Source organism: Nannospalax galili, unplaced genomic scaffold (genome assembly GCF_000622305.1).
Source record: "Nannospalax galili isolate Female #2095 unplaced genomic scaffold, S.galili_v1.0 scaffold1328, whole genome shotgun sequence".
NCBI lineage: Eukaryota > Metazoa > Chordata > Mammalia > Rodentia > Spalacidae > Nannospalax > Nannospalax galili.
In genome coordinates this window covers 586,252-610,398 of record NW_008358795.1, presented here as the reverse complement: position 1 = coordinate 610,398, position 24,147 = coordinate 586,252, and the positions used below count along the sequence as shown (strand labels likewise).

Below are 24,147 nucleotides of genomic sequence, written 5' to 3'. Positions count from 1 at the left end.
AAAACAAAGACATGAGAAAATGTTGACAATCTGAATAGGGGCTGGACGTGAGATGGCTCAGAGGGTAAAGTTACTTGCACCAAGCTTAATGACCCAAATTCAAGCCCCCAGATCCTACACGTAAGGAAAGAATCGAATCCCCGTAAGTTGCTCTCTGATCTCCACACCGGTGCAATGGCACAGCCCCTTCGCCCAAAAATGTTTTTAAAACATTAAAAAAAGAAAATCTGACTCCAAAATTTCTTCTGTACAGTAAAAATAACATGTACACAAGGTTTACACGACAAATCATATAGTCAACTAAAATGAATTTACGAAACGCTTTGCTGTCAGCGGTAGAGCACTTGCTTAGTATGCCCAAGGCCTTCAATCCTCATCACGATCACAAATAAACAGCCTGACATCCAGTATAAACAGAACTGTTTGGGGAACCGTTTTTAGTTTTTTACCAAGAGCAAACACCATAAGACTGTCCAGAATCCGGACGTGATCTTGCGTGTAAATCCCATCCCGGAGGCGGCGGAGGCCAGAGAGGAGGTCGCTCACACTTAGAGTTTTCTTAAGGCGTGGCTCGCCGAGGGCGGCTGGATGGGACTACGATTCCCAGAAGGCTCAGTGCCGAACGTGCGCGGCCTCCCGACAGGCCTCGCGCGCTTCACCCGCCAGCTTTGGCCGGATCCCGGTAGCGCCCAGGATGGACCACGGCGAAGAGGCGGCGTCGGGGAGCGAGCGCATCCACGTGCGTTCGGGCTCACTGCGGGCCGCCCCGCCGGCCACGCTGCACCTCTTGCCCTGCGAGGTCCTGGCGAGCCGCCCCGCCCCGGTGCAGCGCTTCTTCACGCCCGCCGTGCGCCGCGCGGCCGACGGTGAGTTCCCAGCAGGCCCCACGGGCTGGGCGTCGGGGTTCCCGGCTTTAGGGTTCCGAGCGTCTGGGCCTGGCCGGCTTCATGGGCGCCGCTTGTCCGTTCCACAGGGCTCCAGGTGTCGTTCCGTGGCCGCCGTCTGAGGGGCGAGGAGGTGCCCGTGCCGCCGGGCCTCGCGGGGTGCGTGCTGACGGAGGAGGGACAGGGCCCTGCCGGGGGGCCGCCGAGGCGCGACCTGGTGAGCAGAGGGAGAGGGTGGGCGGGCGCGGGGCCGGGGCCGGGGTCCGGGTTGTCCGACGCTGAGCCCGCCTTTCTCAGGACCGCCTTCTCGGAGCCACCGGCAGCTTCAGGCACTTCACCCTGTGGAGTTTGGAGATGCTCCCCGGCCCGGATGCCAAAGTGCTCCGAGCCCTGGCCTGGCCCAGCCTCGCTGCAGCGGTGAGTAACAGCCGGGTCCTTGGCCTTAGGGCGCTGCCCCCCACCCACCCGCACTGAATCTTGACTCTAGTGACTGGGGCTTTAGAGCAGGAGGCTCCCTGGAGCCGATGGGGCCTGGCTCTTGCGGGCCGTGCCAGGGGTGTGGGAAGTACAGCCTGCCACCACTCTCGTCGGGCCTCTAGAAAGGGATGTCATTTTGAGCAGCTGGGTCCCTGCCCAGGTACGCAGGCCACCCAGCCGCTGTACATTCAAAGTCCCGCAGTACCGGTGACTCCTGTTGCAGATTCACGCACAGGTGCCTGAGGACTAAGAACCAGAGCAGGAAAATTAAAGCCACTGGTCCCTTCAGTAAACCAGCAACGTGTTGACTTTGGAGCCACGGCTTCCACTACCCCAATAAATGAGCTCTTCACAGCACCTGTGAGTCGGTGGGTCCCCTCCCCTACAAGAACCTTTGGTAGTTCTGCCTGTAGAAAGTTTATTGCTGGGGGCAAGAGGGACCAGAATTTGCAACCAGCACCCACCCCATGCCCCAGCTCCTACTTTACAAAAAGAACTTTTTACAATCACCAGTCCTGTACAGAGTGCCCCACCTATGTCTTACTGTACACAGCTGCCTGGCTCCCACCTGGTCCCTGGGTTCAGAGCGGATCTGGGCCTATTAGCCAGCTGACCTTGGAGCTGACCTTGCCCTGAGCTCGCCTTGGCACTAGGTGGCTCCTCCCAGGGTTCTCCTTTTGGAGCTGTCCTCAGTCTTGTCTCCCTGGTCTCTCTTGGGAGCTCAAGTGGGTTTAGAACAGTGTCAGCCCCAGTTCAGCCAGTTCTTGGTGCTGTAGTGGGCAGTGCCTGGTCACCACTTTCCTCTCTTGCTCCAGTCCTTGGGAGTGAAGTGCAGACACTTGGAGTCAATTCGAAGCAGTCGCTTGAGCATAGCTCGCTCATGCCCATCCACGATGTCCTCTGACAGAGTGAGGATATACTGGCCCTGGGTAAGAGATAGACCCAGCATGTGGTCAGGACACAAGACCTGCAACCTGTACCCCCTCTTGCTGTCCCTCCGCATGCTTCCTAACCTTGTAGTAATTGATGAGATTGAGATACTGCAGGGTGGAGATGACATCCTCTTTCTTGATGCTGGTTATTTCGCTGATCTCGCTGTGGGAGGGCAAAAGTCAGGTCTCCTGAGGAACTTCATCTGCCCCCAGGAGCCCCAAGAACAGGCCATGCCATGCCTGCCCACCCCCCAGGTAGGCACAGTCATGCTCACTTGATAGTGATCTGTGGCCTCTCCCCGCTCTCCGACTTCAGACCCATCAGGATCTCCAAGATGGTCTGGGACCAGTAACTTCGATAGGACAGAAGGCCAAGATCTGACAGGGGCTTCTCCGGAGTCCCTGTCTTTCCTTCTACTTTAGAGAGTTCGTAGCCTAAAGCAATGGAGCAGGAGAGGGTGAGTAAGTATCACCAGTGTGCACAGCAGCATGTAAGAGGGACTACAGAGCTAGGCTGCCTAGCTCTCTTTTTGTCCCTCCATCACACTTGGTAGTGTGTAGCTTCTCTGCTCCTCTCATGGGCTTGGTAAGCAGGTGAGGGAGCTGAGGGCACCAAGAGCAGCAACCACAGGCAGGTGCTTAGCCAGCGAGAGCTGGCAGGATGGAGTGCCACACTTCTGCCATCCCAGCCTGTGTTGAGGCAACCATCTGGCCTAGGTCTGAGGATGCGGGAACACTCAGTGGAATCTGTTTTCCTAACTATGGCCTGGGAACGTCAATTGCTCTAACCTATGGGGGCTGGGGTGGCTGAGGGTGTTCGGGTACAGAGGTGCTTCCTCAGCCAGGGAGCTGTCATGTGTGGTCCTTCTGCTTGTGCAGACTACTGTATACTCTTGTCAGGGCCCTGGAGCTGTCTGCTATTTTGTAGAAGCCCTTCAAGTTATATGGGCTTCATAATGGACCCTGACTTTCTGCTTTCTGGTTCTTGCTACATCTGTTGGCCACTCAGAGCCCCTTTGTTCTGTTCCTTTGCCTTCAGCCAGACACCCTAGGATAAGAGGTCCAAAGAGATTGGCGTCTGGAAGGGAAGCCAAGAAGGGGAAGGGGGCGTGATAGGGTTCTACTCAACTCTGCTGGATCTGCATCACACACCATCCTGTAAATCCACTGGATTTGCCTCTATTGTTTTGAGTTCCTGGCCCCTCTTCAGTGAATGCCTATCTCCCCCCCCCCCCCCCCATGGGCTGTCTAATGGCATTTCTGTGCCTGGGGCAGAAGTGAGCACACCTTGGCGGCCCTGCTCATAACAGAAGTCCTTTGAGTTTTCTTATGTGTCTCCCTGCTCCACCAGGCTGAGTTCTTGAAGAGTGTGATTCTCATCCTGGAACCATTCAGTCAATAAAATGTTTCACACAGACCATAAGGTCAAGCAAGCCAAGCATCTGTATCTTCACTAGGAAACAGTCACAACATCTTCCCTGACCCCCAGGTCAGAGCTTGGTTATTTCAAGGGTCCAGAGATGGCAAGTGAAAGGATGGGCTCAGGCTAGGAAGCAAGAACGTGGTTTCAGGATTGGGGAGCACTGAAGAGTCCATTTGTAAGAAGGGAGTGAAGCCCTTCTGGGGTTCTTGAAAAGACTGGCTTAGCCAGGTAGTAGTGGTACATGTCTTTAATCCCAGCACTTGGGAGGCAGAGACAAGCAGGTCTCTATGAGATAGAGCTAGCCTGGGGCTAGAGAGACACTGTCTTAAAAAAAGACCAAAAGACTGGCCTGATAACAGAGCAGGACACAAATCCATCTGTAACCTTTGAACACCTACTGCCTGCAAGGCTTGGGATACCTGGTACAACACTGGTCCTTTCCCAAGAACTTGTCATGGCACAGGCTTAGAGGTGACCAACAGGACCTGAATGAGCTGCCCAGAGCTCCAGGCAGGAATAGATGAATCCAATTTGGGAAAAGCTGGGTGGCACTTAGACCCTTAGCCAAAGAGAAATGGATTGGGTAATCTACTCCAGGGAGCAAGTCCTAAGGACAGAACCTTGGTAGTCCTGTCTACGTTTCTGGGAGGCTTCTGGTAACTGGGCTGCACAGCAAGGCTGAGAATTGGCAACCTGACACGTCTACATATAAGGCCCAGATGAAGGTCAGGCAGTGTACATACTTACTGAATTCAATGAGCAGCTTGCCATAGCCCCGGCGCTGGTAAGGAGGCAAAGTCAGGATGCATGCCACGTTGTAATCCTCTGTGGATTCCTTTTCCTGGAAGAGAAGAGTGGGTGAGTGGGGGAAGGCCTGGTTCAGGGTAGGGCCCGAGGGACAGCCTGGGTGAGTGCTGACCTTGGAGAAGTAGCCCACAATGTGGAAGCCCTTGCAGTCGTACTCTGTCATCACGTAGAAGAGGAAGGGGTCTGTATCATAGTATAATGTCTTGTGGTCGAGGAAACACTTGGCCAAAAGACACAGATTTTGTGAATAACTCTGTAAAGGAAAAGGCCTGTCAGCATTCTGAGGTGCTGTTTGAAAGTTTTAAGTTTTATTATCTTGTGTGTGAGTGCAGGTATGTGTGTGCACAGCATGCATGTGGAAGTCAGGACACCTCTGGGGAGTCTGTTGTCTTCTACTATAGGTTCTGGGAATGGAACTCTTGGTGGTCAGGCTGGATGACAAAGGCTGCTACACACAGAACCATCAGACCCCTGGAGCACTTTGTACTGCTCCAGGTGGCTAGGTGATGAGCTGGGCTCCCTGGGCCTGACCCTCCTCACCAGTCAGTGCATCACCACTGCTTAGGTAAGGACTAGGATCCTGTATGTTACTGTTCAACTAACTGCCTGCCTCCCTGCCAGCTGGACAGGCTTCCCCTGCATCCCACACCCCTACCCTAAGCCCAGCCTATGGCCTCCACTGCCTTTTGCTCTACTTAGCAGCAGTGAACCTTTCCAAGCCAGGTGTGGTAGTCTATTATATGCCTCTGTAATTCAGCACTTGGGAAACAGAGGCAGGCAAGCTTGAGGTAAGTTAGTGCTGCATAGTAAGACCCTGTCTTTGAAAAGCAGTTTCTCCAGGGCTGAAGAGATGGCTCAGCGGTTAAAAGCACTGGCTGTTCTTGCAGAAGACCCAGATTCAATTCCCAGGACCCACATGGTGGCTAACCATCCATAACTCCAGTTCCAGGGGCTCCCAACGCCCATCTGTCCTCTGTGGGGATTGTACAACATGGGGTATACTTACCTGCATGCAGGCAATACACTCATACACACAATGAAAAAAAATTTTTTTTTTTTGGTCTTTTTGAGACAGGGTCTCCCTGTAGCTCCAGCTGTCCTGGAACTCATTATGTAGACCAGGCTGGCCTTGAACTCATAGAGATCCGCCTGCCTCTGCCTCCGGAGTGCTGGGATTAAAGGTGAGTGCCACCATGCCCGGCCTAAAATATTTTTAAAGAAAACTTTTTCCATTAAGTCAGCCTCTAAGGCTCAGGAGAGAAGCTATGCCCATGTGGCTGTCCTGGGAGTCCGCTAAGACCTTAAATGCTCTAGTCTATGGTGATGTCTCCTGGCAGCTGATCTACTGTTCTCCAGCAGAGGTATAAAGAAACTACCAGCCTTGGGATTCTTCCAGTAAAATTGCAGATCTGGCTGCTTTACCTCCACATAACGATTTTCAAGAGGAATTTCAGACAGCTTTTTAACCACCTGCTGAACCCTTGGTTGCCCAAACTCCACACTTAATGCAGAGCACTGCTTAACTTACTGTCTTTCCTCTACTGCTCCCCTACCCTAGTCAAAGTGCCCACCTCTCCCCTTCACCTGGAGGCTGTCCAACCTAGCTATATTCTCAGCTCTGCATCGTTCCTCCCATAGGCAGAGACCCACCCTGCCCCTCCCTCCTTTGTACTGGCCTTGGTGTCACCTGACCTCTGTCTTAGAATAGTCCTGCCTCATCCTGCCTTTAAAAGAAAGTAGTTTGCTGGGTGTGGTGGCGCACACCTGTAGTCCCAGCACTTGGGAGGTAGGGGCAGATGGATCACTGGGAGTTCAAGGCCAGCCTGGTCTAGTTCCAGGCCAGCTGGGGCTACAGAGAGACCCTGTCTCAAAAAAAAATTTTTTTTTTTATTTTTTGTGCCTACATGTAAGTATACCCATGTTGTGCAGTGCCCATGGAAGACAGGAGGGCAATATATTCATGGGTAATAACAGATGGCTATTAGCTACCAAGTGGGTGCTGGGAATCAAATCTGGGTCCTCTGTAAGAGCAGTCAATGCTGTACCACTTCTCCAGTGCCCTCATCCTACCTTTCAAGTAGCATGACATTTGCCTTTCATATACAGTATCCTAGTAGGCAGCAGTGCCTACATCTGAACCCAACTGCTTAGAATTCCTTTTATCAACTTTATTCTTCATGTCCAGGCTCAAAGGTCACCTTTTGACCTCAATGTGCAGTTTAGACTGGCCTTGTAGTCTACAATTTGCCATAGCCCAGTCTGGCCTAGAACTCAAGATCCTCATTCCTTAGCCTCAGTGGTGGGATTGCAGACAGAGACTATCTCAAAGCCCTAATGGCAGCTTCCTTTGAACCTGTTAACCCACCCATTTCATGACACTTATCACACTGAAATCTGAAAAGCTTCAGCATGTCTGTTTCTGCCAGACAAGGACCTCAGCAGAGTTTGGCTCAATTCTGGTCATCTGTGCATCCCCCCCCAGCCCCTACTCTACAACAGGAATTCAATAAAAACAGGTTCAACTGATCTGTAACCACACAGTGTTCTGAGCAGCAAAAAGCTTTCATTTGACATATCTGAGGCTCTACTAGTCTCAGCCACTGACCTTGTTTTTCCGTCCATCAATCTCAAAGAAGGAGATGGTACCTTTCCGGTAAATCTCATTGCCAGGAGGATGCCGCAGGTCACACTTGGTCTAAGGAAGAAAGGAGGGTCACGTGGGAACTGGCAAGGATGTGCCAGTAGGAAGCCTCCCAAAACCCCTCCCAAAACCCCTCATACCAAGTGACGCTGCAGACACTTGAGGCTGCGTCCGTATTTGAGGCAGAATTCACACAGGTAGAGGACAGGTAGCGTGGTGAGCTCCTGGGGGTATGGGGAGAAGTACCAGGGCTTGAGGCGGTGCCGGCCCAGTTCGATGCACTCAATGTTCTTCATCCGGGTGACGATGTCGTCGTGGCTCCTGTCAGACACCAGGCTGCCAGTCATGCGTGGTGCGGATGGTATTCCATCTGAGCTGTCTTGAGAGTCCTGCCCAGGGCCAGTGGAAGACACTAGTTAACAGCAGGACACTGACTCAGCCCTGCCACAGGTTTCCTCCTTCAAACCTAGTAGCAACTGGGGACAGTACCATAATCTCCATTTTCAAAAATAAATCCCAACTGAGCAGTTAGTAACTCAGCAAAAATCACCCAATCTAAACTATGATCTGCCTGGTTCTTAATCCCATCAACACCCTCACTGCCTATTACCCGTTGTTTGCTTTTAAATTAGTCATGGACTGAATTCCCCTTGTCCAAGTCCACTCCCTTTCAGCCTGCTTCCCTCTTCCTCTGTTCCTTCATACCCACCTCATCAGTGCCCAAGCAATTGGATTTCCGCTTCCGACCTGGCTGAGCTGCCACAGCCCTACGAGCTGACCCATTCTGGGGGTGAGACAGAAGAGAACAGGCAGCTGTGAGATGAGCCTGAAGGCGGTTGCTAGAGAGCAGAAGTGGGGGGGCGGGGATGGGCTGAAGACTCACCTGGGGGAAAACTGAGGCTGGAGCCGTCTCGCTGGGCACTGGAGTTGCTGGGGAGACCACCTCCACCTTCCGTTTCTGCAGAGAGAAACCAAGAAAGGTGGGTCAGAAGGTAGAGAAGGTGGGACCTGAGAAGAAAGCAAGGTCCCTGGAATTGCTGAGGGTACCGTGGAGCGGTGGTTGGGTTGCAGGCAGGAGCTGGAGGAGAGCGGCTGGTCGGGCTCGCCACCGGGAATGGCCTCCCGCTCCTTGGGCAGGTTGAAGCGGAGAGTGATCTGGACCGGGATTGGCAAGGTCTTCCCGCTGGCCTGGGCGGAGGCCGGCTGTAGAGATAGGTCCAGGGTCTTCCTCTGGGGTGGGGATGGTGGAATGGCGAAGGGGAGGAGGGGCCCCTCAGTTTGGAGTGATGAGACCCCACCCTCTGCCTTCTCAAGGGCACTGGACTCTGGAAGCTACATCTGCAATTTGGCCCCTTCATTTGCAAGCCTTGAGTTCATCAAGGTGGGAGAATGCCGCCTCCTGCCCATCCAGGAACCCCTAAGGCCAAGAGATGAGAGAAGAGGCAGGAGAGAAAAGGTGAAATGGGGGACCTACTCACCACCTCTCTCTCTGGAGAGCCGGGGCGGGACCCAGGAAGTCCGTTCTTGGTAGGAGTCTTGGCCTCTTTCTTGGGAAACTGAATCTTCTTTAAGTCCAGCCGCTCGTGGGTCACCCATTCATCCAGGCGTTTGTTGACTGCAGCAGTGGAAATGGCTCAGGAGGGAATGCCAGAGGCTGACCCCAGCCCTACCCTGCAACCCCACCTCAACCCGGGCCCAGAACTCACAATCAATGTAATGGACATAGAAGAGCTTCCGGCCACTGATGTCCTTCACGCTCAGGATCTCAGCCAGGGCTATAGGAACAACACAGACTGGTCTTAGCCAGGCCAGGTCATGAGACTCCACCCTTCGACCTGAGCCCCACCCCCAGGCCGGATCTCCATGCCCCAGCACCTACAAGCTCAAGCTCACTACCCCTTCAGTCACCAAGTGACACCTCTCTCCAAGCTCCGCCTGGTCCATCTGGGTAGGACTAAAAGCCACGCCCCTCCAGAGCGTCTGCACCCGCCCGCCACAGGATTGCAGAGGCCCCTCCCCCTCCCGTGGTTCGCGGAATCCCGTCCCTCGCCCCGAGGTTCCTTGGCCCCGCCCTCCGACGTCACTCACGCCACTCATCTTCGTTGTCCTGGTTGCGCCGCAGCACGGGCAGGCGGCAGCCCTCGATTATCTCCCCCTGGGGAGACAGCGCGGCGCCAGGGTCGGCTACTGGGGGGCCTCGGGCTCTACCCACCTCCCCTGGCTCCCTCCGCCCCGCCCCGGGCACCGGACTCACCACCTCCGCCATCTTCCCTCCCTCCACTGCCGCTTCCGGCCCCTCTGGGAAACGTCACTTCCGAAGCGGAGTGTTCAGCAGGCCCGGGCCCTGAAACCGTGGTAGGGAAGAGCCTTGAGAGTCACTGTGCCCGGCTAGCAGCGGAGAACTGGGCTGTGGGGCAGGGGCAAGCAGAGCCGTGGGCCTAGGGCCAGGCCTCGGAGGGAATCCCCACCACGTGCACAACCATTGGAGGAACGCCGAGTCTGTCACGTGACGCCCACCGGGTGCGACGCCGGTCACATGTTCAGGCTCGGCACTTGGGCCGCGCTCCGGCGCCTCCTGATGGCAGCGCGAGGCATCTTTCAGGGCGAGCAGAACTGGAGCGGCGGGAAGCTGGTATTTTGGAGGCTGGAGACATGGGAGGAGCTAAGGGATTTGAATCCCTCCCATGTTTGCACTTGGGCGTCTAAGCGTGAAGGCCGGGAAGATTTCTAACTTTGTTTTATATATCTCTATAAAAATAGCACGTTGGAGCAGGAGAGATGGCTCAGCGGTTAAGAGAATGACTGCTCTTGCAGAGGACCCAGGTTCGGTTACCCGCACCCAAATGGCTGCTAACAACTGTCTATAACTTGTGTTCCAGGAGGTCTGATGCCCTCTTCTGACCTCTGAGGGCATTGCACGACAGGGGTGCATGTACACACATGCAGGAAATTCTCATACACGTTAAAAAAAATAAATAGCCAGGCGTGATGGCGTACGCCTGTAGTCCCAGCTTGGGAGGCAGAGGCAGGCAGATCTCTCCACAGGCAGGTCTCCACAGGGAGACCCTATCTCAGAAAGAACAAAAAAAAGGCGGGGCGTGGTGGCATACGCATTTAATCCCAGCATTCGGGAGGCAGGCGGATCTCTGTGAGATCAAGGCCAGCCTGATCTACATAGTGGGTTCCAAGACAGCTGGAGCTACAGGGAGACCCTGTCTCAAAAAGACCAAAAAAAAGAAAAAAACCATAAAAATAAATTAATAAATGATGGGGCTGGAGAGGTGGCTCAGAGGTTAACAACACTGATTGTTCTTGCAGAAGACCCAGGTTCGAATCCCAGCACCCACATGGCAGCTGACAACTGTCTCCAGTCTCAGGAGATCGGACAGCCTCACCGGGCATTGCAGGACACGGGTGCACTTACCTATATGCAGGCAATACGCACACATAAAATTTTTAAAAAATAATAAAATTTAAAAAATAAATAAATGAAAATTTAAAAAAATAAAATAGCACATTAGGCTCTTCTGATGCCCTCTTCTGACCTCTGAGGGCATTGCACGACAGGGGTGCACTGTACGTATATGCAGGAAATACTCATACACATTAAAAAAATAAAATAGCACATTAGGCTCTGGAGAGATGGCTCAATGGTTAAGAGCACTGGGTGCTCAGCCAGGCGTGGTGATGCACGCCTTTAATACCAAGGCTAGGAGGCCGAGGCATGTGGATCTCTGTGAGTTCAAGGCCACCCCGGTCTACATAGTGAGTTCCAGGCCAGCTGGGGTTACAGGAAGATCCTGTCTCAAGAAGAAAAAAACAAAAATAAAAAAGAGAAATAATAGTTACGAGTAACCAAAGATGTTGAACAAGATATAGGAGATGGGCAGGCAAATTGCAGTATATAGAACACACCGAACACACCTGACTGAAAATGCATTACAGAAATAGATTGAAACAGGCAGAACAGTGAACTATGCAGGTAGAAAGTTTCTGAAAAACAAAAAAAAGGGAAGAAAAGTAATTTCCTATCATCGGAAACGTCTGTGGTGAATATTTGCACTGTCTTGTAGAACAGATGGCCTGTAGCAGAGCAACCTCCTGCTTGTTTTCCAGCAGCCAGTAAAATAAGAGTAATCTGTTAGTCACATTTCACAGCTGTGACACGATGGTGAAGCAATACAATTTAGATGACTGGCTTTGGTGACCAGAGATTTCACCCATCTGGGTGGGAAATGTAGGGAAGCAAAGCTGCTCACCTCATAGGAGTCTGAAGACTGTGAACTTGGGACTGACAGCAAGATACCCCTTCAAAGTCCTGCCTTCTGCCTCCTAATTCCTCTAACCAGACCCTTCTAGTTTTTAAGCACCTCTGAATAACATCAGATTATAAATGTGTTGATGGATTAATCCATTCGTGAAGACAGCCTTTGTAATCCAGTCACTCCCCCCAAGGTCCCATCAGCTGGCAACTGACCCTTTGAGGCCATTTTATATCCAGACCACATAAAAAGACATTACTTGCCAGGTGTGGTGGCACACGCCTTTAATCCCAGCACTTGGGAGGCAGAGGCAGGCAGGTCTATCTGAGTTCAAGGCCAGCCTGGTCTACATAGTTCCAGGACAGCTGGGGCTACAGGGAGACCCTGTCTCAAAAAAAAAAAAAAGGGCAGGAGTGGCATGTCATAGTACTTGTGCGGAGGTCAAAGGACAACATGCAGGAGTTGGTTCTTTCCTACATGCAGATCCTCAGGGAATTGAACTCAGGCTGTCAGGCTTGTCACCTTTACAGGCTGAAAAATCTCCATGCCCCAAGTGTTTTCCGTTTTTCAGAGATTGTGCTGCCAGTTTTGCTCCACTTGTATCCCCTTCCCAGTTGTGAAACTGATAAAAAGGCTGAACACAGCCGGGCATGGTGGCGCACGCCTTTAGTCCCAGCACTCAGAAGGCAGAGGCAGGCGGATCACTGTGAGTTCAAGGCCAGCCTGGTCTACATAGTGTGTTCAGGTCAGCTGGGGCTACAGGGAGACCCTGTCTCAAGAAGACAGAAAAAAAAACACAAAAAACAAAACAGAAAAAAAAAACCACCACCAGCTGAGCAATGAAGAAACTTCTGTTCTTCCCCCAGAATAGGTGATCTTTTTGACACTCTGGAGCATGGAGGATAAAGAGGTTTTTTTTTAAAAAAAAAAAAAAAAAAAAAAAAAAAAAAGGAAGAGGCATGTCTGTTAGTGGCTCAGGCCTGTAATCCCAGCACTTGGGAGGCTGAGGCAAGAGGTTCCCAGTTAGAACTCAGCCTGGGCTACAATGTGAGACCCTGTGTCCAGAAGAAAGTTAAAAAAGAGAAAGGAAGGCAGGCTAACAAAGGAGGAATATTTATGTCGTGTGGGAGTGGGCAGATTCGGTGCTGCCTCTTTAAGAATTCCTTTTATGTTCTTTCCAGTTCATGCCATGGCATTTGTCAGCTCTCATGACAGGGGCGGGCTTGTCATTTAGCAGGCAGATGGGATGGGAAAGTAGTCTAGTCCTCAACTCTGGCAGGCTTCTTAGATTCAACCAGTTTGTTTGTTTTTGGTCTTTTTGAGACAGGGTCTCCCTGTAGCCGCAGCTGACCTGGAACTCACTATGTAGACCAGGGTGGCCTTGAACTCATAGAGATCTGCCTGCCTCTGCCTTACAAGTGCTAAGATTAAAGGCATGTACCACCACACCCGACTAAGTCTCAGGTTTTTAAAATATTTTTTATTTATGTGTATGAGTGTATGGCCTACATATATGTAAGTGCATCCATACCATACAGTGCCTGCAGAGGCCAAAAGAGGGTGTCAGATCTACTGGAACTGGAGCTGCAGATGGTTGTTAGCCACCATGTAGGTACTGGGAACTGAACTCAGGTCCTCTGCAAGATCAGCCAGTGCTCTTAAGCGCTGAGCCATCTCTCCAGCCCCAGAATCAACCAGTGTTGATAAGCCCACTGTGCTGCATAGCTTTTAGTGTCAACTTGACACATCTGGGTTGAAGGAGTCTCAACTGGGGAATTACCTCCATTGCTGCCACCCCTGGGCAGGCGGGCCCGTTGTATAAGAAGGCGGGCTGAGCAGGGGCCAGGAGAGCAAGCCAGAAGCAGTGTTCCTCCCTGTCCTGTGCTCCAGCTCCTGCCTCCAAGTTCCTGCCCTGCGTTCCTACCTTGGGCTCTCTCAGTGATGAACTGTGACCCAGGATATGTAAGCCTTTCTCCTCAAGTTGGTATTGTTCAGAGTGTTTTGTCACAGTAAATGGAGAAACAAGCTAGAACTTAAAGAACTGACCTAAAGGCATCATACCCTCAAAGGTACATAAGGGGGCTAGGGATGTGGTGAAGTTTAGTAGAGTGCTTGCCTAGAATGCATGAAGCACTGGCTCCATTCCCAGCACTCTATAAGGCAGGCATAGTGGTGCACATCTGTAAGCTTAGCACTCAGGAGCTCAGTGTTATCCTCAGCAATAGTGCATTTGAGGCTAGCCTGTACTACCAGAGACCCTGGTGGAGGGAGAATGAGAAGGGGTTGGATAAACAAGAGTTTGCTTGTTGGATGACAGTGCTAGCCATACAAGCCTGATGAGGAGTTTGATCCCCAGAATCCACAATGAAAGGAGAGTAGATTTCTGAAAGGTTGTCCTCTGATTTCCACATGCATGCCTTCCAATGTTTGTGCCCCCCCAACTAATTTATAAAAGAGTAGGGTAGGGTAGAAATTGGTCTAGGTTGCCTTGGCAGTTCTCAGGGTAGCCGTTGGGGTGGGATGGGATGGGGGAACCAGATTATTTCTTGATGTGAAAATTATATAGATTTTATTTATTGTTTCTGCATTTATTTGTTTGGGGGTTTTGTTTATTTTGAGGCAGGGTCTCTGTAGCTCTGGCTGGTCTGGAACCAATTATGTCAATCAGGCTGGCCTTGAACTCACAGAGATCCACCTGCCTCTGCCTCCCGAGTGCTGGGATTAAAGGCATGCACCACCATGCCCAGCTTTTTAAAATTTTTTTAAAGATAGGGTCTTCCTGTAGCCCTGGCTGGCCTCAAACTCCCAGAGATCTGCCTGCCTCTGCCTTGAGTACTGGGATTACAGGCGTGCGCCACCACATGGGGCTCCACCACGGGCATGCTTAAACGCCCAGTAGCGGTGATTATTCTCAAGACAGTCACAAGATTGAGAAGATCAACGGTCTGTCTTAGAGGTCGTTGGGGCTCAGGAGGCCTATCACTCCCTGCTGTTTTATAAGCAGGTAATGGTTGCTGGGGGATGGACTGACTCTTTTTAATGAAGCAGAGTTGGGGTTTAATAAAGATTCTAATACAGACTTAAGCATGAGGGTTAAGGGAAAGAGATTAGCTTTGTTTTAATTAGCTTTCTGTTGCTGTGATAAAAACACTGTTCTGGATAGCTTTAGTGTCAACTTGACACACCTGGGTTGAGGGAGCCTCAATCGGGGAATTGCCTCTATTGGACTGGCCTGTGGCCATGTCTGAAGGGCATCTTCCTGATGAGTGATGTGGGAGGGCTCAGCCCACTGTGGGTGGTGCCACCCCTGGGCATGTGGGCCTGTGTTGCATAAGAAAGCAGGCTGAGCAGGGGCCAGGGGAGCAAGCCAGGAAGCAGTGTTCCTCCATGGCCTGTGCTCCAGCTCCTGCCTCCAGGTTCCTGCCCTGAGTTCCTACCTTGGGCTCCCTGATGAACTGCGACCTGGGAGATGTAAGTTGAATAAATCCGTTTCTTCCCAAGTTGGTATTAGAGTATTTTGTTACAGCAATGGAGAGACAAACTAGGACAAACACTATGACCAAGATCACTTAGAGAAGGAAGTGTTTATTGGGCCTACAGTTCCAGAGATAAGACAGAGGTGGCCGGAGCAGAAAGCTGAGAGCTTACATCAGAAAGGCACAGGAAACAGAAAAGCAAACTGGAAGGTAGAACAAGGCTGTGGCTCTAATAATGTGCTTCCTCTGGCAAGGACACATACCTCCTAAACTCCGCAAACAGCACCACCCACTGGGGCCACCACAGAGGCACTCAAGGAAAAAGACACCTGAGATCTTGGTGTGGGCTTCTCAGAGAACTGTCACCTCTTATCCATGCTGCCATAAGTAATCCTAATTAAAGTGGTTGGGTCACCAAAAACAAAACAAATCAAAAGACATGAAAGCAGTTGGGCATGGTGGCACATCTTTAATCCCAGCACTCTGGAGGCAGAGGCAGGTGAATCTCTGTGAGTTCAAGGCCAGCTTGGTCTACATAGCGAGACCCTGTCTCAAAAAGACCAAAAAATAAAAAAGTGAAGTTTTGTTTGGTTGATTGGTTTGGTTTTTGAGTCAGGGTCTTGCTCTGTAACCCAGGGGTCCTTGAACTCCTGATCTTCCTGCCTCACCCTCCCTAGTGCTGGGGTTAGAGGTGGGAGCCCCCAGTATTGGTTTTATTTGTACTCTTTAGTTTTGACTTTTAAATTTTTAATTTTAAAAAAATTTTTATCTTATGTGTATGAATGTATTGCGTGCATGTAAAATAAGTGCACATGTGTTGTGCAATGCCTACAGAGGTCAGAAGAGGGCATTAGATCCCTTAGAACTGGATTATGGATGATTGTTAGTCACCATGTAGGTGTTGGGATTCAACCCCAGGTCTCCTGTAAGAATAGCCAGTGCTCTTAACTGCTGGCCCATCTCTCCAGTCCCAGTTTTACCTTTTTTGAAAACAAACAAACAAACAAACAAAACAAAACAAAAAACAAGCAAACTCAGGGTCTCACTATGTAGGCCAGGCTGGTGTGGAGTCCCTAAGTGGAAACTAGGCTGCCTTAAACTCAGAGACCCACCCATCTCTGCCTCCTGAGGGCTGGGGTTACAGTTGGGCACCACCCCCAAGCCTATTTTTGTTTTAGAATCTTCTGTATTTGAGTGTGAGTATAAGCAAATGCATGTGTAGTGTTTGTGTAGACGTCAGAGGACAACCGTGGGTGTGGGTCCTTACCTTCTGTGATGGCTAATCCTGGGTGTCAACTTGACTGGATCTGAGATTAACTGAAATGAGAGAGATCTTCTCGATTGGATCATCTGAAGCTGGAAGACACACCCTAAATGTGTGTGTTACCTTCTGATGACAGCCCGTATAAAAGGCCAAGGCAGAGGAGGACACCTGGCTTCTTGCTGCTTGCCTTCTCTCTTGCTGGTGAGTTTGTCTTGCTGCTGTAGACTGAAGACTAGCCGACCTTTTGGAATTTGTCAGACCTTCAGCGCCAGATTGGGACTACTGAGACATCCAGCCTCGTGGACTGAGTGACTATGGATTCTCAGCCTCACCAGTGTGGTGCAGCCATTGTTGGACTACTCAGATTATCCTGTGAGCTAAACTGATAAATCTCTCTGTATATATTCATTCTGCCGGTTCTGTTTCTTTGGAGAACCCTGACTAATACACCTTCCATCTTGCTCGTTTTTGATGCCCCACACACCAGGCTAGCTGCCTCCTAGGTTTTTGATGCCCCACACACCAGGCTAGCTGCCTCCTAAGGCCACAGGGGATTTTCTTATCTCTGCCTTTTACCTCTCAGTAGGAGTGCAATGTTTACAAACACACACTGTAGCCCCTGGTTTTATGTGGATTCTGGGGATTCAAATGTAGATTTGTCAGGCTGAGCTATCTCTCCAGCCCTTGTCTGCTCTTATTGTTTAATTATGGTAAATATACATAACATAAAATGTATCATTTTAACCACTTTGTATTAGCTGAGATGGGGTCTCACTATATTGCCAAGGCTGGCTTCAACTAGTGGGATTATCAGTGTGCACCATTGCATTGTAACCCCCAACATCAACTCTGTGCTCATTAGGCAGTAACTCTCCTCACCACCCAGTCCCTAGTAACCTCTATTCTGTTTCTATATTAATGAGTTTGCTTATTCTAAATCACATACTGTCCTAGTTACCTTCTGTTGCTGTGATTGAAAAAAAAAATGCTGACCAAAACCAACTTGGGGAGGAAAGGGTCTATTTTCTCTTAAATCTCCCAGGTTCATCACTGAGGGAAGCCAGAGCAGTGGATGCAGGGGTTGAAGGAGTTGAAGACCATGGAGGAACGCTGCTTACTAGCTTGGTGCCCTGGCCTGTGCTCAACCTGCTTTCTTATACAACACTGGCCCACCTGCCCACGGGTGGCACCACCCACAGTGGGCTGGGCCCTCCCACATCACTCAGCAACCAAAATGCTCCACAGATCCAGTCCAATGGAGGTGATTCCTCAACTGAGGTTCCTTCAACCCAAGTGTGTCAAGTTGACAACTGACAATTTATAGCACACATTTTATTTATAGCACAGATTTTATTTCTATTTTTTATTTATATGTTATGTGTATATCTGTATGTGTGCTCACATTTATACAAGTGCCTGCGAGGACAGAAAAGGGGATCAGATCAGATCCCCTAGAACTAGAGTTACAGGTGGTTTGAGCTGCCTGATGCGGGTTCTTGGAGTCGAACTCTGGTCCCCTGCAAGTGCAGCCAGTGCTCCTAACTACAGAGCCGCTTCTCCAGCTCGTGTATTAGTCCTTCTGTGGCCTTTTCCACTTGGCGTAATGTCTGCCAGGTTCATCAGTGTTAAATTACAACATGTCAGAATTTTCCTCCCTACCTCCTTTGTTTTGTGACTGAATTTTTCTTTAGTCTTTAGATACAGGGACTTGCTATGTTGCCTTTACTGGCCTGAACTCATATCAGTCCTCTTGCCTCAGCTTCCCGGGTACAGGCATGAGTCACCATGCCTGATAAAATTTCCTTCCTTTTAAAGATTGAATTGTCCCGTTGCTTATAAACTGCATTTTGTTTCTCCAATTTTATTAGTCAGGTTCTCCAGGGAAACAGAACAGAGGATTATTTCCAAAACCCCTTTGGTCTTAGGACCAGAGTCTAGGGTTTTTTTCTACATACCCTGAACCACTTCTACATAGCTCCAGATTTGTGCCTTGATGCCTCTTTTACATCCCTGTATTCTCACTTTGGGGCCAATAAAGTAATGGTTATATAAACACAAACAGGCATTCGATTTCCTCACCAAGACCGCAGCTCTGAGGAGACTAGACAAAGGAGGACTCACATTCAGGGCAGGGTGACTCGAGATTCCATCACTTTATCAGAACAACAACCTTATTAATTGATCCAGGAGTGGTGATACATACCTGCCCAATCCTTGCACTTGGGCTAAGCAGAAGGATCTTGTATTTGAGGACAGCCTGAGCTAAGTAGTGAGTTCAAGGTCAGGCTGGGCTACACAGTGAGACCCTGTCTCAAGAAAATAGGAAGTAAGCCAGGAATGGTGGCACAGGCCTTGCATCCCAGCACTCAGGAGGCAGAGGCAGGCGGATGTCTCAAAAAAAAAAAAAAATGGGGCTTGCTATGCAGCCCAGGGTGGCTTTGAACTTCTGATCCTCCTGCCTCCAACTCAGTGCTAGGATGGCTGCTGTGCACCACCATGCTGGTGGATATCCAATAGGATAGCCTTTGGATTGCTGGAGGCAGCAGCAAGTCCCAGCCCCACTCAGCCCAGTGACTGCATGGATAAATGTAAGATTCTCTAACAGAATGTGTGATAGACTACGATGTTTGGTAGGTTAGTCATATCAAGTGCAGTCTTGCTATTTCTGTTCACAATGGGTTTATCAGGACATAAGCCATAATCTGAGGAGCATATGTACGTAGATACACACAAGGAAATTTATTGTGGGGATTGGCTTGTTTGAGGCAGGGTCTCTTAATTGTTGGAAGTTGCTGCTGTTTATGCCTTGGCCTTCAGAGTATCCTGCCTCTGCCTTGTACCTTTCCGTAGTAGTTCTGGGATCGCAGGGCGCACGTGCTATCACACCTGGTTTTTACATAGCTTCTGGGAATTTGAACCCAGGTCTTCATGCTTGCAGAGCAAGCGCTTTTGCTGATGGAACCATCTCTTCAGTCCTCTTTTGCATCCCTGGCTGGTCTGGAACTATGTAGACCAGGTTGGCCTCAAACTCACAGAGATTCTTCTGTTTTAGCCTTGTGAGTGCTGGGGTTACAGGCGTGGGTGGCTACATCTGGCTAGTCTTTACTCCACTGATCTGGTGCTCATCTCTGGAATCACCCTCACACATCCTCAGAAATGTCTGATCAACTATCTGTACACCTCTTGGGCCATCAAGGAGGCATGTGAAATGACTCATTGCATTGCTTATTGATGAATACTTGGATAATTAATACTGCAGTGCAGATCTGTTCCAGTCCCGCTTCCAACTGTTTCTTTAAATTTATTTATTTTATGTGTATGAGTATATTGGCTGCATGTATGGAAGTGCCCACAGGGGCAAGAAGAGGGCATCAGATCCCCTGGAACCTGAGTTACAGAGAGCCACGTGGGTACTGGGAACCAAGCCCTGGTCCTCTGTAAGAGCAGCCAGTGCTCTTCACCGCTGAGCCCTCTCCCCAGCCCCGAGCTGGAGAGTTTCTTCAGAGCTGCCGTTCCTTTCCCTCAGTGGCTATACTGTTAAGTTCCACCCACAGTCCACCAGGGCTCCCAGCTCTCTACCTTCTGTTATCTCTGTTTCCTGAAAACAACCCTCTTGTAGACAAGAAACAGTATCTCTCATTTTGTTTCCAATGTGTTAAGCATCTTTTCAATGCCTACTTGCCATTTGTGTGTCTTTCAATTCTTCATCCATTTTCAAATTGTTTGGAGTTTGGGGTTTCATCACTGTTAGTTCACTGTGTTCTTAGGTATGTGTTTGGTATGTGCTTTGTGCAATGGCATGGGAGCTCAAAGGACCCCTCATACCAAAACTACCTTAAAAAGAGAACAGATTTGGAGAAGTAACACTTCCTGATTTCAAAACTTACTAAAAAGTTACAGAAATCAAAGTATACAGTGCTTAAAAATATATATATATATGTGGAGGGCTGGAGGTACAGCCTGGTGCTGTGGTAGAGCACGCCCCTAGAATGCACAAGGCCCTCTGTTCATTCCCCAGCACCAGAGGGAATAAAAAGCGCTGTTTCATAGCCAAGACTTTTTAGGTGACAGGGTCTTACTGTATAGCTCTAGCTGGCCTAAATTTGCTATGTTTCAAAAAGACCAAAAAATTTTTTGTTTTTATGCAGGCTGGAGAGATGCCTCAGCAGTTAAGCACACTGACTACTCTTACAGAAGATCCGGTTTTGATTCCTAGCACCCACATGATAGCTAACAACCGTCCATAACTTCAGTTCCGAGGGATCTGAGTCTCTCCTCTGACCTCTGTGGGTATTTCATGACATAGGTGCACTTACACACATGCAAGCAATATACTCATACACAGAAAATAAATGTTTTTGTTTTTATTTTTTGAGACAGGCTCTCCTAGTAGCCCCAGATGGCCTGGAACTCACTATGTAGATCAGGCTGGCCCTGAACTCAGAGATTCTCTCTAGCCTCTGCCTCCCAAGTGCTGGGATTAAAGGTACATGCCACCGCACCCAGCCTTGTTTTTATTTTTAATAAAATGTGTACATAAATGTACACCACATGTGTGCACACACAAGGAGGCCATAAGAGGGCATTGGATCCCATGTGTGGGTGGGTGGGTGTGCGCGTGCATGCGTGCGCGCGCACTTGCACATGTGTGGGTGCCCTCAGAGGCCAGAAAAAAGTCTTGGATCCCCTGGATCTGGAATCACAGGTGGTGGTAAGCTATCTGTCTTAGTTTGTTTCTTCACTGCTGTGACAAAACACTCTGACCAGTACCAACTTGGGGAGTAAAGGGTTTATTCAGCTTACATGTCCCAGGTCGCACGCAGTTCATCAGGGAGCCCAAGGTAGGAACTCAGGGCAGGAACCTGGAGGCAGGAGCTGGAGCACAGGCCATGGAGGAGCGCTGCTTACAGGCTTGCTCCCTTGGCTCCTGCTCAGCCTGCTTTCTTATGCAACACAGGCCCACCTGCCCAGGGGTGGCACCACCCACAATGGGCTGCGCCCGCCCATATCACTCAGCAATCAAGAAGATGCCCCTCAGACATGGCCACAGGCCAGTCCAATAGAGGCAATTCCCCGATTGAGGCTCCCTCAACCCAGGTGTGTCAAGTTGACACTAAAGCTATCCAGCACACTATCTAACATGGGTCCTGGGAACCAAACAGGTCCTCTGGAAGAGCAGAAAGCATTCAATTGCTGAGCCATCTCTCCAGTCCCTGACTTCGATTTTTTGTTTTGTTTTGTTTTTTTGTCTTTTTGAGACAGGATCTCCCTGCAGCCCCGGCTGGCCTGGAATTCACTATGGAGACCAGGTTGGCCTGGATCTCAGAGATCCGCCTGCCTCTGCCTCTGGAGTGGAATAAAGGGCCTGGCAGCACCAAATGTGTCTGTTTTTTCTTTTTTTGCCTCTGTTTTTCATGTTGTATTCAAAAAAACTATTGCTAAATCTATTTATTTTGCATGTATATGTGTATGATGCGTGCGGGTGCATTCATGAGGCCGAAGGTTGATGTTGGGTGTCTTCCTTGATCACTCCCCACCTTATATACTGGGTCAAGGTCTCTCTCCTGAACACAGAGCTTGCCAGTTCCAGTATCAAGCTGGCCAGTTTGCTCTGGGGAATGCTGATCTCTGCCTCCTTAGGATTACAGGTGGGCCACCATGACTGTCCAGCATTTATGTGTGTGCAGAGGGGTCCAAACTCTGGTCCTCACAGGCACATGGTGTAACAGTTTACCCATTGAGCCATCTCCCTAGCTCTCAAATCTAACTTAATTTTTTTACATTTATTTATTTATAACACTATAAACAGATGTTCAGAGGACAACTTTCAGGAGTTGGTTCAGTCCTTTCACTATGAGGATCCTGGGGTTCAAATTCAGGCTTGGGGGCAAATGCCTTCCTATTGAACCATCTTACACTGCATAATTTTTAAAATTCTTTTTCCATCTTACACTGTATTTTTTAAATTGTTTTTCCTAGAGGCTGAAGAGATGGCTCAGCAGTTAAGAATGCATATTGCTCTTGCAGAGAACCTGACTTTAGTTCTCAGTACCTTTCTGGAAGCTCATAACCATCTGTAACACAAGTCCTGGGATCTGTCACCCTCTTCTGGACTCTGAGGGCACCTGCACCCTCATGCATATACCCACACATAAACATATGCATAGACATATAATTTAAAATAAATTTTTAGGGACTGGAGAGATGACTCAGCAGTTAAGAGCACTGTCCACTCTTACAGAGGACTCAGATTCAGTTCCCAGTACCCACATGGCAGCTAACAAGTGTCCATAACTCCAGTTCAAGGGGATCTGATGCCTTCCTCTGGCCTCCACAGGCATTTCACAACAGGTACTCTTACGTACATGCAGGCAAAACACTCATATACGTAAAACATAAGTAGGGGCTGGAGAGATGGCTCAGTGGTTAAGAGCACTGGTTGTTCTTGCTGAAGATATGGATTTGAATGCCAGCACCCACGTGGCAGCCAACAACCCCCCATAACTCCAGTTCCAGGGGATCCAACACCCTATTTTTTCTTCCACGGACACTACATGACACAAGTGCACTTACACACATGCAGACAATACACTCCTACACATAAAATAAAAATCTTTAAAACAAATGTCCTAGCTGTGCATAGTAGCACATGCCTATAATCCCACCATTTAGAAGGCAGAAGCAGAAAGACCAGGAATTCAAGGTCATCATTGCATCTATAATGAAGCCAAAGACAGCCTGGGCTACATGAGACTCTGTTTCTTAGAAGAAGATAGCTAAAATTGCCGGGGACTCAAACCCGCGACCCCGGTGAGGTGAGGATTGGGGATGAGTAAGCACACCGTTCGCCAGCCCACACCACTCCCATTACCCAGGGACACTCAGACACAACGGGGCACCTAGTCAAGCTGGGACTCATTTTATTGCAGGTGTTACAAAGCTTATAAAGGCACCTGGAACTCCCCCCCCCAGCGTGTATCTTAAGGATGGTCACGCGCTGATTATGCACTACTCAGCAGTGCGGAGGCATTCTTCAGCCTTTCAAAGCAAGCCAGGCCGTGTCCCCAGAAACTTCCTTTTGGACCCATGCATGGTGGAGCCTTTAGGTCCCCACACCCCAACAGCAGTGGAGGAGTGTTCCCTTTTCCCCACATCCACTCCAACATTTGGTATCATTTGTTACCTTGATCTTAGCCAGTCTGACTGAAGTAAGATGAAATCTTAGAGTGCTTTTCAATTTTGTAATTTCCCTAGTTATTAGTGATGCTGAACATATTTTAAGATGTTCCATAGACATCTTTCCTTCTTCTTTTGAGAACTCTCTATTCAGCCCATCTTTTAATTGGATTGCTTCCTGTCTTGATTCTCTGTTTTTTGAGTTCATTATACATTCTGGATATTAAACCTCTGACAGATGTGTCACTGGTAAAGATATACTCCCATTTTGTGGGTTTTCTGTTCACTTTCCTAGTTGTCACCTTTGATGTACAGAGGTATTTTAGTTTAATGAAGTCCCATTTCTAATTCTTGCCCTTGTTTCCTAAGCAATTGATATCCGGTTTAGAAAATCATTTACTACACCTATAACTTTAGGTTTTTCCCAATGTTTTCTTCTAATAGTTTCAGGCTTTACATTGAGGTCTCTGATCTATTTGGAACTGACTTTTGTGAAGGGTGAAAGATAGGGGTTTAGTTTCTTTCTTCTACCATTGGAGAACCAGTTTTGCCTGCAAGATTTGCTGCTCATGCTGTCTTTACTGCAGTTAATGTTCTTGGCCCCTTTGTCAAATATCAGGTGGCTGAAATATGCATTTGTTCATATTTGGGTCTTCAATTTTGTTGGTCTATGGGTCTCTTTTTGTGCCAGTACCATGTTGTTTTTATGACTGTAGCTCTGTTATAGAGCTTAAAATCTGGTATAGTAATCCCCCCAGCATTGCTCTTAGTTCTCAGGGTTGTTTTGGCTATCCGGGGTCTCTTG

The 24,147-nt window shown here is 49.4% G+C and overlaps 2 protein-coding genes across 13 annotated transcripts; one reads left to right on the top strand and one right to left on the bottom strand.

Annotated features, from left to right (window-relative positions):
* On the top strand, positions 1 to 2,746 carry Rnaseh2c (ribonuclease H2 subunit C). 6 transcript variants are annotated; one of them, XM_029558186.1, is made up of 5 exons: positions 2 to 866; positions 974 to 1,101; positions 1,182 to 1,301; positions 1,530 to 1,721; positions 2,610 to 2,746. In XM_029558186.1, the coding sequence occupies exons 1-4, from the start codon at positions 695 to 697 to the stop codon at positions 1,602 to 1,604; spliced, it is 495 nt and encodes a 164-aa protein (XP_029414046.1). In that variant the 5' UTR covers positions 2 to 694; the 3' UTR covers positions 1,605 to 1,721; positions 2,610 to 2,746. The 6 variants fall into 6 exon arrangements, with proteins under 6 accessions (XP_029414047.1, XP_029414046.1, XP_029414048.1 ...); XM_029558190.1 differs by having other exon boundaries at positions 19 to 866; positions 1,585 to 1,721; XM_029558191.1 differs by having other exon boundaries at positions 19 to 866; positions 1,585 to 1,729; positions 2,610 to 2,745.
* Kat5 (lysine acetyltransferase 5) lies at positions 1,763 to 9,565 on the bottom strand. 7 transcript variants are annotated; one of them, XM_008822204.3, is made up of 14 exons: positions 9,419 to 9,565; positions 9,253 to 9,319; positions 8,871 to 8,939; positions 8,643 to 8,779; positions 8,212 to 8,367; positions 8,048 to 8,122; positions 7,874 to 7,948; positions 7,305 to 7,553; positions 7,129 to 7,218; positions 4,636 to 4,776; positions 4,464 to 4,557; positions 2,569 to 2,728; positions 2,375 to 2,456; positions 1,763 to 2,286 (listed from the first exon to the last, which is right to left on the bottom strand). In XM_008822204.3, exons 1-14 carry the CDS (start codon positions 9,428 to 9,430, stop codon positions 2,152 to 2,154), a joined length of 1,542 nt encoding a protein of 513 aa, XP_008820426.1. In that variant the 5' UTR covers positions 9,431 to 9,565; the 3' UTR covers positions 1,763 to 2,151. The 7 variants fall into 7 exon arrangements, with proteins under 7 accessions (XP_008820426.1, XP_008820423.1, XP_008820428.1 ...); XM_008822202.3 differs by having other exon boundaries at positions 1,766 to 2,286; positions 8,212 to 8,394; XM_008822201.3 differs by having other exon boundaries at positions 9,253 to 9,565.
* Between the last annotated feature and the right edge of the window lie 14,582 nt (positions 9,566 to 24,147).